Source organism: Plasmodium knowlesi (assembly GCF_000006355.2).
Source record: "Plasmodium knowlesi strain H genome assembly, chromosome: 6".
Classification (NCBI taxonomy): Eukaryota; Apicomplexa; class Aconoidasida; order Haemosporida; family Plasmodiidae; genus Plasmodium; species Plasmodium knowlesi.
In genome coordinates, this window is record NC_011907.2 from 571493 (window position 1) to 591047 (window position 19555).

General features: G+C 39.7%; 1 protein-coding gene across 1 annotated transcript; it reads left to right on the forward strand.

Moving 5' to 3' along the window:
- Positions 1 to 2319: 2319 nt before the first annotated feature.
- Positions 2320 to 19405, forward strand: PKNH_0613100 (SICAvar, type I (fragment); the record flags this gene model as incomplete). The annotated part of the gene is made up of 10 exons (XM_039113555.1): positions 2320 to 2412; positions 2670 to 3558; positions 12613 to 12707; positions 12894 to 13472; positions 13832 to 14488; positions 14667 to 15177; positions 15775 to 15884; positions 16229 to 16873; positions 17833 to 18492; positions 18719 to 19405. Coding segments are annotated over 10 exons (4926 nt in total), but the record flags the coding sequence as incomplete, so codon positions are not given.
- Positions 19406 to 19555: the final 150 nt, after the last annotated feature.

The following is a 19555-nucleotide window of genomic DNA, read 5'->3' on the forward strand; positions in this document are numbered from 1 at the left end:
GGTAAGAAGGGAGTACTTAGGGGGGATGGGAAGGAAAGAGTACTTAGGGGGCAAGGGAAGAAGGAAAGGAATGTTCAGGGGGGGGGAGGCAAATAAAGTGAGTTCAGGTGGGGGGAAGAGAAGAAGGTTGTTTAGGGGGTAAGGAAAGGAGGTTTAGGGGAGGGGGAGAAGGGAATAGTGTTTAGGGGGAGGCATCTAAAGTGAGTTCAGGTGGGGGGAAGAGAAGAAGGTTGTCTAGAGGTGGGGGTAGAAGGAAAGATTGTTTAAGGGGGGGGGGGGGGTAAGGAAAGAGTACTTAGGATGGGGGTAAGGAAAGTGTGTTTAGGAGGGGGGAGAATAAATGAGTACTTAAGGGGGGGTAAGGGAAGGGTTCCTTAGGGGTGGAAGGAAAGGAAGGGTTGTTTAGGGGGGTGAAGGAAAGAAAGAGTGTTTAGGGTGGGGGGGTAAGGAAAGAGTGTTTAGGGAAAGGGGGAAGGAAAGGTCCGTCTAAGGGAGGAAGAAAAAGTAGGTTTTAGAGTGAAGAGAAAGAAGGTTCTTTTTCCTCGATTTTTTTAGAACAACAATAATATGGCCTGGTGCTTTAGCCACCTTTAGGGGGGAGAAAAAAAATCTTTTCTTTTTTTTTAAGGTGCTTTAAAGGGAGGGAAAAGAAAGAAAGAAGGTTTAAGTGAAAGGTAAGGAGGTTTTATAGCTAAGGGAAGAAGGTTTCTTAAGGGAGGAAAAGAAGAAGAAGATTTATAGGTAGAAAGGGAAGAAAAAGAAAGTTTCTTAAAGGGGGGAAAAGAAAGAAGGTTTTTAAGGGGGGAAAGGGAAGGGAAGGTTTTAAAGTTTGGAAGGAAAGAAGGTTTTAAAGCAGAAGAAAAAGAAGATTTAAAAGGGGAAAAAAGAAAGGTTTCTCGAAGGGAGGAAAGAAGGTTCTTTTTCCTCGATTTAGGTTTAGAACAATAATATATGGCCTGGTATTTTAGCCACCTTTAGGGGGGAGAAAAAGAATCTTCTCTTTTTTTCTATAGGTGTTTTAAGGGGAAGGAAAAGAAGAAAGAGGGTTTCTTAAAGGAGGAAAGAAAAAGAAGATTTAAAGGGGGAAGGAGAAAAAGAAGGTTTTCGAAGGGAAGAAAAAGAAGAAAGAAGGTTCAGTTCTCTCGGTTATTAGAACAACGTTATTGCTTGGTGTTTAGCCACCTGTAGGGGAAGAGAAAGAATCTTTTTTTTCCTTTATTTAGGTTCCTTTAAGGGGGGAAAAGAAGAAAAAAGGTTTCTTAAGGGAGGAAAAGAAGAAAGAAGGTTATAGAAGGGAGGAAGGAAAAGAAGAAAGAAGGTTTATAGGTAAGAAAAAGGAGGTTTTCGAAGGGGGAAGAAGAAGAAGGTTCTTTCCTCGGTTTTGTAGAATAATAATATATGGCCTGGTGTTTAATCACCTTTAAGGGAAGAGAAAGAATCTTCTCTTTTTTTCTATAGGTGCTTTAAAGGGTAAAAAGGGAAAGGAGGTTTAAGGGGGAAAGGAAAAAAAGAAGGTTTCTTAAAGGGGGGGAATAAAAAGAAGGTTTTAGGGGGAAGAGAAAGAAGGTTTTCAAAGGGGGAAGAGAAAGAAGGTTTTCAAAGGGGGAAGAAAAAAAGAAGGTTTTATAGGGGGAAGGAAAAAAGAAGGTTTCTTAAGGGAGAGAAAAGAAAGAAGGAAGAAGGTTTTCAAAGAAGGAAAAGAAGAAACAAGGTTTTCAAAGGGGTAAGAAGAGAAAAAAGGATTTGAAGAGGAAGAAAAAGAAGGTTCTTTTTCCTCGGTTTTTTAGAACAACAATAACATATGGCCTGGTACTTAACTCCTTAAGGGAAGAAAAAGAAGGTTTCTTAAAGGAGGAAGAAAAAGAAGGTTTTAAAGGAGGAAGAAAAAGAACGTTTTAAATGGAAAGAAGAAGGAAGGTTCCTTAAGGTAGTAAAGAAGAAAGAAGTTTTCTGGAAGGAACTGAAGTAGGAAGGTTTAGAGGGGGAAGAAAAAGAAGGTTCAAGAGTACAGAAGAAAAGAAAAGGAAGAGAAAAAATATATATATATATATATATATGTATGTATGTGTCGAATTGAAAGGATATATATAGAGGAATATTTTGTAGCAAAAAAAAAAAAAAAAAAAAAGTGTGGGTGGAGCAGGAGGTGGAGAAGAGGAGAAGGAAAGAATATATATGTAATGGTTTTTTTTTTTAATTCTTAATTGTACATATAATATATATATATGTATATATATATATATTTTTCAGTTCTATATATGTAATATATATAATATATAGTATATATTTTTTTTTAGTTGACGACGAAGACATACAACAATGGTGACAGCGGGCGGCAGTAGTGGATTGTTGCAGGGTTGGTTTGAGGAATTGCTGAAGGATAAGGATGCGGCAGATATCACTAGTATTGGAGTAAGTAAATATAATTAGGGAATAAGGAAAAAGGAGAAACATGCCCCCCACACACAGGGGGAGGGGGTTTCTGTTGTTGTGGAAAGAGGCGGACTTGGGCAAATATATATAATTTTTAACATACACATACATACGTATGTACGTGTATACATATATATATGTGTATATGCATGTATATATATCTATGTATATGTACATATATGTATATAAGTATATGTATACACATCTTCCTTCTTCCTTCACTTCCTGTGTTATAGGATGATTTGAGGAAAAATTTGGAGGAAACATGGAAGGAATTAAGCGAGTGGCTCGTGAGGCAGGAGTCTACGGAAATAGGGAATTTCTGTGCTGATACCGTGAAGTATCCGGGGCATGCATGGAAGGAGCAGTATATGCAAGTGTTATGTAACGCCATAGCCGAAATAAAATATTTCATGAGTGGAGTGGAAACCCGGCGGACGCATGAGGGCTCAACGTCGGATAAACCAGCAGCAGTTACAGAGCTCACTCCTGCTCAAGCTTATGCACGCTGTGTTGTCGGCGCCGTCGCGTTTTCCACAATATACGGTGATCATTGCCACATGGGGGAGGCCATAAAGAAGGTCGAGGGGGAATTTGAGGATAAGATAAGGGGGCATCTGAAGGCTAAGGATGGAAAACCGGACCGTTCGAAACAGTTGGATGTGTGTAAGGAAATTAACACTACCGACTTAATAGTCGGTAAAGCACTTCTAAGCAGTACAATCAAACAATGGACGAAGCAGAAGAGGGATGCGGGGGGGCCGAAGACGGGAGATTGGAAGTTGGGGAGGCAATGGCATAGGTGGAAAAATGTCTGTCCGCAGGGGAAACCGCACGATGTAGCAAAGAACAGAGCACGGGAGGAAAATAAGAACATTCTAACCTCTTTTGTTAAAATAGGTCCCCAGGACACCACTACTCCCAGTTCCACTCCTGGTCAACCGTCGGTATCGGACGTATTAGTAAATGACGCCTACACGATGTCGCCTGACACATTGCGGGAAGCACTTTCTGCAGCAATACAGAGTGCCAGTAATGGTGGTGCTGGTACTGGCACTATTGACTCCGCTGCTTTAACGAAGGCAATAATGGACAACGTAGAGAAGGAATCTAAGGAAAATATAGGTAAGTAATAATTTAAGAATTTAATAGTGTATTACATTATTAATGTATTACATCATTAATATATTAATGTATTACATCATTAACATATTGCATTATTACATTATTACATCATTAATACATCATTAATGTATTAATATATTACATTATGGAAGTATTAATGTATTAATATAATACATCATTAATGTATTATATTATTACATTATTAGTGTATTACACCATTAGTGTATTACATTATTACATTATTACATTATTACATTATTACATTATTAATGTATTAATGTATTAATGCATTAATGTATTAATGTATTAATGTATTAATGTATTAATGTATGTATGTATTAATGTATGAATGTATGAATGTATGAATGTATGAATGTATGAATGTATGAATGTATGAATGTATGAATGTATGAATGTATGAATGTATGAATGTATGAATGTATGAATGTATGAATGTATGTATGTATGTATGTATGTATGTATGTATGTATGTATGTATGTATGTATTAATGTATTAATATATTAGTAGTGTATCACACCATTAATATAATACATCATTAATATATTACATCATTAATGTATTAATGTATTAATACATTATTAATATATTAATGTATTAATGTATTAATGTATTAATATATTACATTATTAATGCATTAATGTATTAATGTATTAATATAATACATTATTAATGTATTACATTATTAATGTATTAATGTATTACATTATTACATTATTACATTATTACATTATTAATGTGTTAATGTAATAAAAAAAAGAAAGGAAAAGTAATAAAAAAAGAAAAAGGAAAAAAAGAAAAAGGAAAAAAAGAAAAAGGAAAAAAAGAAAAAGGAAAAAAAGAAAAAGGAAAAAAAGAAAAAGGAAAAAAAAAAAAATTAATATAAGAAGAAAACAGGAAGTAAAGAAATGGATATAAAAAAGAAAAAAAATAATAAAATAATAAAATTAATGTAGGTGAATGGATGTGCATGAGTTGTACTGCGTTTTGTGGTTGGTGTATGTGTAAGATTTCGTATTTAGGTTGCGGGATTTATAATATTTTACGGGTGTACATGTGTAAGATTTCGCATTCAGTTTTGCGGGATTTTATATTTTACGGTGTATGTGTGTAATATTTCGCATTTAGGTTGCGGGATATAATATTTTTACGGTGTATATGTGGAAGATTTCGTAATTCGGTTGCGGGATTTAATATTTTACGGTGTATATGTGTAAGATTTCGCATTTAGGTTGCGGGATTTATAATATTTTACGGTGTACATGTGTAAAATTTCGTATTCAGGTTGCGGGATTTATAATATTTTACGGTGTATATGTGTAAGATTTCGTATTTATTTTTCGGGATATAATATTTTACGGTGTATATGTGTATGATTTCGCATTTTTAGGTTTGCGGGATATAATATTTTACGGTGTATATTTGTAAGATTTCGCATTCTTAGGTTGCGGGATTTATAATATTTTTACGGTGTATATGTGTAAGATTTTGTATTCAGGTTGCGGGATATAATATTCTACGGTGTACATGTGTAGGATTTCCTATTTAGGTTGCGGGATTTAATATTTTACGGTGTATGTGTAGGATTTCGCATACAGGTTGAGGGATATAATATTTTACGGTGTATATGTGTAAGATTTCGTATTTTTAGGTTGCGGGATTTATAATATTTTACGGTGTACATGTGTAAGATTTCGTATTTAGGTTACTGGATTTATAATATTTTACGGTGTATATGTGTAAGATTTCGTATTTAGGTTGCGGGATTTATAGCATTTTACGGTGTATATGTATAAGATTTCGCATTTTCAGGTTGCGAGATTTATAATATTTTACGGTGTATATGTATAAGATTTCGCATTTTCAGGTTGCGGGATTTATAATATTTTACGGTGTATATGTGTAAGATTTCGCATTTTTAGTTTGCGGGATTTAATATTTTACGGTGTATGTGAGATTTAATATTTTACGGTGTATGTGAGATTTAATATTTTACGGTGTGTATTTGTAAGATTTCGTATTTAGGTTTGCAGGATTTATAATATTTTACGGTGTATATGTGTAAGATTTCGTATTTTTAGGTTGCAGGATTTAATATTTTACGGTGTATATGTGTAAGATTTCGTATTTAGGTTGTGGGATTTATAATATTTTTACGGTGTATATGTGTAAGATTTCGTATTCAGCTTATGGGATTACATGATGGAAGTTATAATTTTAGGGTGTAAGGACAACAATATATGATGTGGTATTTAGATGTATTACGGGAAGATTCTTTTCTTTTTTTTTTTTTTTTAAGAACAAATAAAAAGGAAAAAAAAAAAAAAGAAGAATATGTGTTCTTAAGAAAAAAGAAGAATGTTTTTTTTTTTTTCTATAAACAAAAGGTGTCCTTTCAGCAGGAAAAAAAAAAAAAAAAAAAAAGTTGCAAACAAAATAAGAAATAAAGATGGAAGAAAGAATACTTTTTTTTTTTTTTTTTTTGTTACAAAATTTTTGTCCTAATAATTTTTATAATCTTTATTATTCTTTCATCTTCTTCCTCTAAGGTCTAATTATTTATGCTTTGAAAAGCGTTCTTACACACTTTTTTTTCGCGGAAATCGTAATATAGTGTCCGCGCTGGGGGGCGCGGGCGCTCGCCCGCGGATGTTCCATACATTTTTTTTACGAGAACAAGATATAACACCTATTGGAGGCAACTCTCGAAAAAGGGATAAAAGAAAGAAATTTTAAGGGGAAAAGAAAAAAAAAAAAATAGGTTGGGTGAAGATGGGAAGGTTGTGGGGTGTTATAACTTAGATTCCGGGTTTAGGAGGAAGGTGTCAGGGTGTTAGAACTTAGATTCCGAGTTTAGGACAAAGGTGTCAGGGTGTTAGAACTTAGATTCCGGGTTTCGGAGGATGTTGTCAGGGTGTGAGAAATCAGATTCCGGATTTAGGGTTCAGGGTTCGGGGTGTAAGAATTTAGATTCCTCGTTTAGGAATGAAGGTTGTGGGGGTGTTAGGACTTAGATTCCAGGTTTAGGACAAAGGTGTCAGTGTGTTAGAACGTAGATTCCGGGTTTAGGAGGATTTTGTCAGGGTGTAAGAACTTAGATTCCGGGTTTAGGAGGAAGGGATCAGGGTGTTATCACTTAGATTCCGGGTTTAGGGGAAAGTTGTCAGCGTGTTAAAACTTAGATTCCGGGTTTAGGAGGGAAGTGTCCGGGTGTAAGAACGTAGATTGCGGGTTTAGGACTAAGGTCTTGGGGTGTTCGATGTCAGATTCCGGGTTTAGGAGGAACGTGTCAGGGGTGTAAGAACTTAGATTCCGGGTTTAGGAATAAGGTTCCGGGATTAGGAGTAGGGTTCCGGGTTTAGGAGTAGGGTTCCGGTTTTAGGAGTAGGGTTCCGGGTTTAGGAGTAGGGTTCCGGTTTTAGGAGTAGGGTTCCGGGTTTAGGAGTAGGGTTCCGGGTTTAGGAGTAGGGTTCCAGGTTTAGGAGTAGGGTTCAGGGTTTAGGAGTAGGGTTCCGGGTTTAGGTGTCAGATTCCGGGTTTAGGAGTAGGGTTCCGGGTTTAGGTGTCAGATTCCGGGTTTAGGAGTAGGTTTAGGGTTTAGGAGTAGGGTTCAGGGTATAGGAGTAGGGTTCCGGGTGTAGGAGTAGGGTTCCGGGATTAGGAGTAGGGTTCCGAGTTTAGGAGTAGGGTTCCGGGTTTAGGAGTAGGGTTCCGGGTTTAGGAGTAGGGTTCCGGTTTTAGGAGTAGGGTTCCGGGTTTAGGAGTAGGGTTCCGGGTTTAGGAGTAGGGTTCCGGGTTTAGGAGTAGAGTTCCGGGTTTAGGAGTAGGGTTCAGGGTTTAGTAGTGGGGTTCCGGGTTTAGGAGTAGGGTTCCGGGTTTAGGAGTAGGGTTCCGGGTTTAGGAGTAGGGTTCCGGGTTTAGGAGTAGGGCTCCGGGTTTAGGAGTAGGGCTCCGGGTTTAGGAGTAGGGTTCCGGGTTTAGGAGTGGGGTTCCGGGTTTAGGAGTAGGGTTCCGCGTTTAGGAGTAGGGTTTAGGGTTTAGGAGTAGGGTTCCGGGTTTAGGAGTAGAGTTCCGCGTTTAGGAGTAGGGTTCAGGGTTTAGGAGTAGGGTTCCAGGTTTAGGAGTAGGGTTCCGGGTTTAGGACTAGGGTTCCGGGTTTAGGTGTCAGATTCCGGTTTTAGGAGTAGGGTTCCGGGTTTAGGAGTAGGGTTCCGGGTTTAGGAGTAGGGTTCCGGGTTTAGGAGTAGGGTTCCGGGTTTAGGAGTAGGGTTCCGGGTTTAGGAGTAGGGTTCCGGGTTTAGGAGTAAGGTTCCTTTTTTAGGAGTAGGGTTTCGGCTTTAGGAGTAGGGTTCCGGGTTTAGGAGTAGGGTTCCGGGTTTAGGGTTTAGGGTTTCGGCTTTAGGAGTAGGGTTCAGGGTTTAGGAGTAGGGTTCAGGGTTTAGGAGTAGGGTTCCGGGTTTAGGAGTAGGGTTCCGGGTTTAGGAGTAGGGTTCCGGGTTTAGGAGTAGGGTTTAGGGTTCAGGGTTTAGGGTTCCGGGTTTAGGAGTAGGATTCCGGATTTAGGAGGAAAGTATCAGGGTGTTAGAACTTAGATTCCGGTTTCTAGGATGAAGTTGTCAGGGTGTATGAACTTAGATTCCGGTTTTTAGGAGGAAGGTGTCAGGGTGTAAGAATGTAGATTCCGGGTTTAGGGGGGAGGTGTTAGGGTGTCAGAACTCAGATTCCGGTTTTAGGACAAAGGTGTCAGGGCGTAGGAACTTGGATTCCGCGTTTAGGAAAAAGGTTGTTGGGGTGTTAGGACTTAGATTCCTGGATTAGGTGGAAGGTCTCAGGGTGTTAGAACTTAGATTCCGGGTTTAGGAGAAAGGTGTCAGGGTGTTAGAAGTCAGATTCCGGGTTTAGGGGGGAGGTGTTAGGGTGTCAGAACTCAGATTCCGGTTTTAGGACAAAGATGTCAGGGTGTAAGAACTTAGATTCCGGTTTTAGGACAAAGTTGTCACGGTGTTAGAACGTAGATTCCGGGTTTAGGAGAAGGGTGTCAGGGTGTAAGATCTTAGATTCCGGGTTTAGGACAAAGGTGTCAGGGTGTTAGAACTTAGATTCCGGGTTTAGGGGGAAGGTTTTACGCGTGTCAGAACTTAGATTCCGGGTTTAGGAGGGAGGGGTCCGGGGGTTGGAACTTAGATTCCGGGTTTAGGACAAAGGTGTCAGGGTGTTAGAACGTAGATTCCGCGTTTAGGGGGAAGTTTGTAAGGATGTCAGAAGTCAGATTCCGGGTTCAGGAGGAAGTTATCAGGGTGTTAGAATTTAGATTCCAAGTTTAGGACAAAGGGGTCAGGGTGTTAGAATTTAGATTCCGGGTTTAGGACAAAGGGGTCAGGGTGTAGGAACTTAGATTCCGGGTTTAGCACAAAGGTGTCAGCGTGTTAGGACTTAGATTTCGGGTTAAGGAGTGAACTTTTAGGGGTAATAGTAGTCAGATTCCGGGTTTAGGAGTCAGATTCCGGGTTTAGGAGTCAGATTCCGGGTTTAGGAGTCAGATTCCGGGTTTAGGAGGAAGGTTGTAAGGGTGTTATAACTTAGATTCCGGGTTCAGGAGGAAGGTGTCAGGGTGTGAGAACCCAGATTCCGGGTTTAGGAGGAAGCGATCAGGGTGTTAGAACCTAGATTCCGGGTTTAGGACAAAGGTGTCAGGGTGTTAGAACTTAGATTCGGGGTTTAGGACAAAGGTATGAGGGTGTTAGAGCTTAGATTCCTGGTTTAGGACAAAGGTGTCAGGGTGTTAGGACTTAGTTTCCGGTTTTAGGAAGTAAGTGTCAGGGTGGTAGGATTCAGATTCCGGATGTTAGAATAAGGTTTCAGGGTGCAAGAACTTAGATTCCGGGTTTAGGAGGAAGGTGTCAAGGTGTTAGAACATAGATTTCGGGTTTAGGACAAAGGTGTCAGGGTGTTAGAAGTCAGATTCCGGGTTTAGGAGTAAGGTTCCGGTTTTAGGAGTAGGGTTCCGGGTTTAGGAGTAGGGTTCCAGGTTTAGGAGTAGGGTTCCGGATTTAGGAGTAGGGTTCCGGCTTTAGGAGTAGGGTTCCGGATTTAGGAGTAGGGTTCCGGGTTTAGGAGTAGGGTTCCGGGTTTAGGAGTAGGGTTCCGGGTTTAGGAGTAGGGTTCCGGGTTTAGGTGTCAGATTCCGGATTTAGGAGTAGGGTTCCGGGTTTAGGAGTAGGGTTCCGGGTTTAGGAGTAGGGTTCCGGGTTTAGGAGTAGGGTTCCGGGTTTAGGAGTAGGGTTCCGGGTTTAGGAGTAGGGTTCCGGGTTCAGGAATAGGGTTCCGGGTTTAGGAGTAGGGTTCCGGGTTCAGGAGTAAGGTTCCGGGTTTAGGAGTAGGGTTCCGGGTTTAGGAGTAGGGTTCCGGGTTTAGGTGTCAGATTCCGGGTTTAGGAGTAGGGTTCCGGGTTTAGGAGTAGGGTTCCGGGTTTAGGAGTAGGGTTCCGGGTTTAGGAGTAGGGTTCCGGGTTTAGGAGTAGGGTTCCGGGTTTAGGAGTAGGGTTCCGGGTTTAGGAGTAGGGTTCCGGGGTTAGCTTCAGATACTTTAGTGCGGGGATAGGAAAAACTCCTCGCAGACAGGGATTATATATACAACAACGACCGGATAGTATGAACCGGATGGTATGAACCGGATGGTATGAACTGGATGGTAGGAACTGGATGGTAGGAACTGGATGGTAGGAACCGGATGGTATGAACCGGATGGCAGGGAAATATCCCAGCATCCCTCCCGGGAGGGTTAGGAAAAAACTCCTCGAAGACAAAAAGCGGATACTGCACACTAACCTGATGGCAGGAACAGGATGTTAGGAAGTGGATGGTTGGAGGTGGATGGTGGGAACTGCATGGTGGGAACCGGATGGGATGAACTGGATGATGGAGACTGCATGGTAGGAACTGGATGGTATGAACTGAATGGTATGAACCGGATGGTATGAACGGGATGGTATGAACCGGATGGTGGGAACTGGATGGTAATAACCGGAATGGTAGTAAGCGGATGGTAGTAACCGGATGGTAGGAAGTGGATGGTGGGAACTGGATAGTATGAAGCGGATGGTGGGAAGTGGATGGTAGAAAGCGGATGGTATGAACTGGATGGTATAGGCCGGATACTACACACTAACCTGATGGTATGAAGCGGATTGTATGGAGCGGATGGTATGAACCGGATGGTGGGAACTGGATGGTGGGAACTGGATGATGGGAACTGGACGGTAGTAACCGGATGGTAGGAACCGGATGGTGGGAAGTGGATGGTGGGAAGTGGATGGTGGGAAGTGGACGGTGGGAACTGGATGGCAGGGAAGTGGATGGTAGTAACCGGATGGCAGGGACGCATCCCAGCATCCCTCCCGGGAGGGAGAAGGAAAAACTCCTCGCAGACAGGGACTGGATACGACAACGACAGGATGGTAGTAATCGGATGTTAGGAACTGGATGGTAGAAACTGGATGGTAGGAACGGGATGTTAGAAAGCGGATGGTATTAACCGGATGGTATGAACCGGACGGTAGGAACCGGATGGTAGGAACCGGATGGTAGGAACTGGATGGTAGGAAAAGGATGGTAGTAACTGGATGGTGGAGACTGGATGGTGGAGACTGGATGGTGGGAACTGGATGGTGGGAAGCGGATGGTATGGACCGGATGGTGGGAACTGGATGGTATGAACCGGATGGTATGAACCGGATGGTATGAACCGGATGGTAGACACCGGATGGTAGGAACCGGATGGTATGAACCGGATGGTATGAACCGGATGGTACGGAAACCGGATGGTATGAACCGGATGGTACGGAAACCGGATGGTATGAACCGGATGGTAGGAACAGGATGGTAGACACCGGATGGTATGAACCGGATGATATGAACCGGATGGTATATACCGGATGGCAGGGAAGCATCCCAGCATCCCTCCCGGGGAGGGGTAGGTAAAGCTCCTCGAAGACAAGGACCGGATACTATGCACTAACCTGATGGTGGGAAGTGGATGGTGGGAACGGGATGGTATGAACTGAATGGTAGACACTGGATGGTATTTACCGGATGGTAGGAACCGGATAGTAGTAACCGGATGGTATGAACCGGATGGTAGTAACCGGATGGTAGTAACCGAATGGTAGGAACAGGATGGTATGAGCCGGATGGTAGAAACCGGATGGTATGAACTGGATGGTGGATACTGGATGGTATGAACCGGATGGTAGACACCGGATGGTAGTGACCGGATGGTAGTAACGGGAGGGTATGAACTGGATGGTATGAACCTGATGGTATGACCTGGATGGTATGAACTGGATGGTAGGAACTGGATGGTAGGTACCGGATGGTAGAAACCGGATGGTATGATCTGGATGGTATGAACCGGAATAGTATCAACCGGATGGTATGGACCGGATGGTATGGACCGGATAGTAGTAACCGAATGGTAGTAACGCGATGGTATAAAGCGCATGGTATGAACCGGATGGTAGTAACCGGATGGTAGGAACAGGATGGTAGGTACCGGATGGTAGTAACCGGATGGTAGAAACCGGATGGTAGGTACCGGATGGTAGTAACCGGATGGTAGTAACCGGATGGTATGAACCGAATGGTATGAACCGGATGGTATGAACCGGATGGTAGTAACCGGATGGTAGTAACCGGATGGTAGAAACCGAATTGTGGGAAGTGGATGGTGGGGACCGGATGGTGGGTACTGGATGGTGGGTACTGGATGGTGGTAACCGGATGGCATATAGAACCGCAAATTTAGAACAATCCCAAACGAAAAAAGAAAAAAAAAAAAGAAAAAATTTTTAATCGATCCATTGTGAATGATATACATACAACATACAACATACAACATACAACATACAACATACAACATACAACATACAACATACAACATACAACATACAACATACAACATACAACATGCATATACATCCACGTGGCACATTACATGTCGTATTAACTTTTGTTCCTTCTCTTTTCTTCTTTTTGCAGCTAAAGTATGCATGGAAGACAGCAGCAACAGGACATTTTGCCAACGCTTGGAATGTGCAAAACAACATTGGAAATTAACTAGCACGCAAGCGCAGGTAAGGGGCAACAACGAAGGGGGGGTCAAAAGACTGTTCATATATACATATACATTTATGTATATGTATATATTTATATATGTGTATATATATATATATATGTATATATATATGTATATATGTATATGTATATATATATGTATGTATGTATATATGTATATGTATATACCTTCCCTTTCTATATAGGGAGATTTCTGGGAGGGTCACGTTAAGGGGAAGCTGGAAAAACTCCTCCCTGATACGCCTACTACTACTAATGATGGCACTAATGATCATTGTAACAACGGTGGCTTTGATAATGCAAATAAAGCAGCTTGCAAACACATTACAGAATTTTTGAATAAGATGAACACAACTCAAAATTCAAATGGCCCTAACGAACTGTCTAATCAAATTATAAATTGTCTTTTATTAAGTGGTTACGTTAAAAAATTAAAAGAGGAAGCAAAAGAGAAAGGGTTTTGCAGCATAGATGAAGGAATAAAGAAGGCTTTCACAACTGCTGGTAATAGTGGTAGTGTTCCATGCCAATGGAATGACGACGACTATGAAAAATGCTCCATTACCACAAATGGCACCGGCCCAACGGAGGCAGTAAAGAACAAAGTGGATGAATTGCTCAAGAAGAACGACCAAACTAAGGACCCCAAAATACAAGAAACCTTGATTGACTTCAATAAAGAAAATAAGTTATGTGAATGGGTAAATTGTGCAGCAAAGCGGTCGGAAGAGAACAACAGTACGAGTGGACACGGGACTGGACAGGTAAGTGGGCACACACACGCAGTCCACTTGTGTAGTAAGAAATGACAGTTACACATAAAGACATATACATAAATATATACACATATACGCAATGATATGTGAAAACATACATGTATACATCTACATATATATATATGTATATGTATATACATGTATACACACATATATATGTATATACATATATATACTTATATATATATGCGTATGTACGTATGTATACATATATATACATCTACATACATATAAGTGCATATATACATCTACATAGATGTATACGTATGTATGTATACATATGTATATGCATATATATATATATATATATATATATATATATATATAACCACCACCACCTTATGCAGGAAAAATTCTGGACGGAAGATGTTAAGAAATTATGGCAAGAATTAGCAGGGGAAATGACAGAGAAGGGCAAAACAGAGAACGAAGAATGTAATACAATGGATGGCAAGAGACAAGGCACTCATTCTGAGAAGACGGCATGCAAATTTTTGCATGCCGGTCTAAAACAACTGTACGATCCGACGACGACGGCGTCAACTGGAAACGATGGTATCCTATCTACGAAATACCCATCGTCTAGACAAGCGGTGGGTTGTTTTTTACTTCATGCTTATGCAAAACACATGAAAGACAAAGCTGTTTGTGATATTGATGGGGGCATAAGCAGAGCTTTCAGTTTGTGGCAGGACCCCAGTTCTAAGGCACCTGCTACTTGCAAGGATAATGGCAAAACTTGCATTCCGTGCAAATGGGCAGATAATGCCCAACTGGGCGAATGCAAAATTAACACAAATGGCCCAAATGGCCCAAATGGCAGCACAACACAAACGGAAGTAAAGAAGAAATTGGAGAAAGTGGTAAAGGACAACGACGACAAGGACATAAAGGACATGGCAAAGGAAGTGAATAAAATGGATTTATGTCAACGTGTCCAATGTGTAACGGCCCGATGGAACAAACATGATAAGAATAAAAAAAATGGGGTCCCTCGTACTTGGGTAATCAAATAACCATTACTCATATGTGTACATATATATACATATATACTCACATATACATGTACATCTATGTATATGCCTATATGTATATACATATTTATACATATATATGCGTTATGCATATGTATATATATATATATATATATATATATATATATATGTATTACTTCAATTGTAGGATAAAGTGTGGAAGGCAATCCCAGATGAAGTAACCACCTTCGGCACTGCTCTCGCCACCGCCATAACTACGGAGAACGGACAATTTCAACAATACTGCAACCATCTCCATGATAAAACTGGAAGAGACGCCTGTCTCTTCATAGCAGCAGGATTACAGAACCTCTACAACACTGCTGATAATGGCGATGCCGTTACGGCATCGTTCCACAGAACGATGAAATGTGTTCTACTGAATGCCATAGCAGATAAAATGAAGGAAAAACTTCCATGTAAAGAGGAAAGGAGTGTAACGGACGGTATAAATGAGGCTTTTAATAAGAGTGCTACTATTAAGGAGGAAAGTACCGGTTGCAAGACTAATGATAAGTGCTTTGAGTGTGTTAGGTATAACAATCTCTCAAGTTGCGACATTGGCGAGAACAGTAAAAAGAAAAATGTGAAGACGACAGTAGATGAACTGCTCAAGACTGATTCTAATTTAAAGGACGAATCTCTGGAAAAGGCCATATGTAAGTAGACATTTTTTTTCTCTCCTCCAACCTACCAATAACGAATATATGACCATTCCACATCCATTCCACATCCATTCCACATCCATTCCACATCCATCCACATCCACCTTCATCCATTTCCAAAACAAACAAACAAAAACCAACGAACAAAAATACAACAACAAAAAGACAAAAACAAAAATACAAACGAACAAAAATACAAAAAAAGAAATACAAAAACAAAAACGGAAACAATTTGATCTATATATATATATATATATATATATATGTATGTATATATATATATGTATATATGTATATGCATATATGTATAGATGTATACATGTATATGCATATATGTATAGATGTATATATATGTATAAATATATATGTGTATATGTATGTATATATATATATGTATATAGGTATATATATATATACATATATATATATATATATGGATATATATGTATATATATATATATATATATATATATATGGATATATATGTATATATATATATATATATATGGATATATATGTATATATATATATATATATATATGTATGTGTACATATGTATGTCTCTATGTGTTTGTCTGTGTTTGTTTATAGGTAAACCGTGTACTGGGGAAAAGAACGGGAAATTCTGTCAAGAACTTCAGTGTGTAGCAAAGAAATGGGGAGAAAGGAAGAAGACAGGCTCAAACGGAAACGTTACCTGGGTAAGGAATGTGTTGTCGTGGTCATGGTCTGGTGTGCTGATGTTGGAATGGAAACCATAACCATAACATCCATAACAACATCCATAACAACATCCATAACATCCATAACAACATCCATAACAACATCCATAACAACATCCATAACAACATCCATAACAACATCCATAACAACATCCATAACAACATCCATAACAACATCCATAACAACATCCATAACAACATCCATAACAACGACAACATATATACATATACACATATACATAGATGTATGTGTGTATATGTGTGTACATGTATATATGTATACATATATATATATATATATATAACTCCCGTTTTATGTTTAGGATGAAATGAAGAGTGATTTTGAAGCAGAATTAAAGCTACTCCTGAAAGGCATGGAGGATAATAAGGCCGCCGCTGCCACCTACTGCAACGGCAATGGCAGCGCCGGCTGGGAGGAAGGCGCTTCAAGAGAAGCTAATCAAGCTGCTTGCAAGCTTGTTGCAGCAGGGCTGCAACATATTTCTACCATTAAGGTGGAATACAACGCGTCGGGAAAGGACGAGGAGAAAAACCCTTATGATAACCAAGAGTTTAAACAAGTCGTTTCTTGTTTAATGTTAAAGGCAGTTGCACAAAAAATGAAAGAACAAAGTCCTATTTGTTACATAGAACCCGGCATAAGCAAGGCATTCGAGTTTGCAGACGCCATTAGAGAGGAACATTGCCAGAATGATAAACCTTGCATTGTTTGCAAATGGGACGACAAGACTAAGGACGAAATTGACAATTGCACCATTCCCGGTGACAAGGTCAATGTAAAGACCAATTTGAACAACTTGCTGAAGACGAAAGTTAACGAAGTCAATAACGCCCTAACGGATATAACTACAACAGAAGGAAATAAAGGTCCTTTATGCCGTCGTCTTCAATGTTTAGCATCAAAAGTTGAAGCACTTAAATTACAGCCATCCAACAACAGCAATGCGGTAAGTACAATATAAAATTCAAATGGAGGAAGGTAGAAAGGGAGAGGAATAGGAATAAAAGATAAAAGGAATAAAAAAGAAAAGGAATAATAAAAAAAAAAAAAAAAAAATTCAGATTCCTGGTTTAGGAGTAAGGTTTCAGGGGTATTGGAATGGGGTTCAGGTTATAGGAAGAAGGTTGTATGGTTGTTGGAATAAGGTTCTAGCGTGTAGGAGTGAGATTTTAGGGGTATTAGAGTGAGATTTCGGGGGTATTAGAATAAGTTTTGAGAGTTTTAGAATAAGGTTCCGGGGTTAGCTTTAGTTGCTTTAGGGGGGGAAGGGAAAAACTCCTCGCCGACAGAGACCGGATACTACATATCAACCGTATGGTAAGAACCGGATGGTATAAACTGAATGGTATGAACCGGATGGTATGAACAGGATGGTAGGAACCGGATGGTATGAACCGGATGGTATGAACCGGATGGTATGAACCGGATGGTATGCACCGGATGGTATGAACCAGGTGGTATGAACCAGATGGTATGAACCGGATGGTATGAACTGGATGGTATGAACGGGATGGTATGAACCGGATGGTAGTAACCGGATTGTATGAGCCGGATGGTATGAACGGGATGATATGAACGGGATGATATGAACGGGATGGTATGAACCGGATGGTATGAACAGGATGGTATAGACCGGATGGTATGAACCGGATAGTATGAACCGGATGGTATGAACCGGATGGTATGAACAGGATGGTATAGACCGGATGGTATGAACCGGATAGTATGAACCGGATGGTATGAACCGGATGGTATGAACCGTATACTACACCTTAACCGGATGGCAGAAAACAGAATGGAAAAAGAAAAAAGAAGAAGAATGTATACTTATACATATACATGTATGTATATGTACATATACATATGTGTATATGTATATATATATATATTTATTCCACTTTGCAGAGCACATTTTGGGACAAAGAAGGCGGCGAAGTCGCCGAATTATGGAAACAACTGTCACAAGCAATGAACACAAATGGGGGCAAAGACAACGGAAATGGACATTGTAATAAAGTGGATGTTAATAGAGATCCCACCAACCCTGAGAGGAAGGCATGCAATTATTTGCATGCCGGTTTAACAAAACTGTATACTCCGACGGCGGCGACGTCGTCGGCGGCGTCGTTGCCGTCGGTTGGCAACGACAAAATCTTGGATAAGAACCCACTGTTGAAACAAACAGTGGGTTGTTTATTACTTCACGCTTATGCAAAACAAATGAAAAAAGACGCCAAATGTTTAGTGGAATCAGGTATAAAGAAGGCTTTCGACACTGCTGGTAAAGGTCCGAATGGACAATGCACGAACAGTAATGGTTCGTGCATTAAATGTGAATGGAATGAAAACGACTATGACAACTGCACAATTACCACATCCGGCGAAACCACGCAGACGCCAGTAAAGGACATATTAGAACAAGTTCAGCCCAAAATTGACGTAACTGCCACTGAGACCCTAACGAAAATAAATGAAATGAATAACTTATGCGATTATATTAAATGCGCCGCACCCAAATGGTTCAAAAACAAAAAAGAGATTAATGCTAGCCCTACGCATACTTGGGTTAGTACTACTATATAAATATATATACATGTATATATATATATATATACGTATATGTATATGTATATACATATATAGACATATGTACATACGTACATGTATATTCATGTGTATATACATATATATACATATGTACATACGTATATGCATATGTATATATGCATATGCATTTATGCATATGCATATATATATATATATATATATAACTTCTTTTTTTTTTTTACAGTGTGACTTTTGGGATAAGACTGTTAAGAAAACATTGGAGGAGATGTTCAAGAAAATCGAGAAGAATGGAAAGGACCAGTCCAAGACACTCACTATTGCCACAACATGCAAACCATTTGGTGATGGTAATGAACATAGTGTTGAAAGGAAAGCGTGTTATCATATCGCGGAGGGATTACAATACATAAAAGACAAAATAAGTAATGGTCAAGACAAGCAACTGCTCGAACGAGCAGTTGCTTGTATTGCTCTTAATATGTACGCTGATAACATAAAAGAAAAGTCAAAAGATTCATGTCCTATTGATGAATCTAAAATAGAAAGAATGTTTGATTTTTGGAATGCAATTAATAGTACTTCGTGTTCGACCTCTGGTGGTAATGATTGTTTTAAGTGTGAAAGGAATAAAAAAAGTTATGAGGGTTGCCAGCTGAGCGTCGCAGACGCTCTGGTGGCAACATCACAATCAAATTGCAATACTAACGCAACTGATGTGAAGACTAAAATGGAAGGTCTCCTCTTCAAGAACGAAGACAAATCCAACACCAACACCATTAACACCAAAATAAATTCCACCTTAACTACTATCACTGAAATGACCTCTTCTTTCTGTACTCAAGTCCAATGCGCAGCAAAGAAATGGGGAAAGACTAATAATAAAGCAAATTCAAATGGATCAGTTAGTTGGGTAAGCATGGACAACTGCATACATACATATATATAAATACATATATGTATATGTACGTATATATGTATATACATATGTGTACGTGTATGTATATGTATATATATGTATATATATGTATATATATATGTATATGTATATATATATATATAT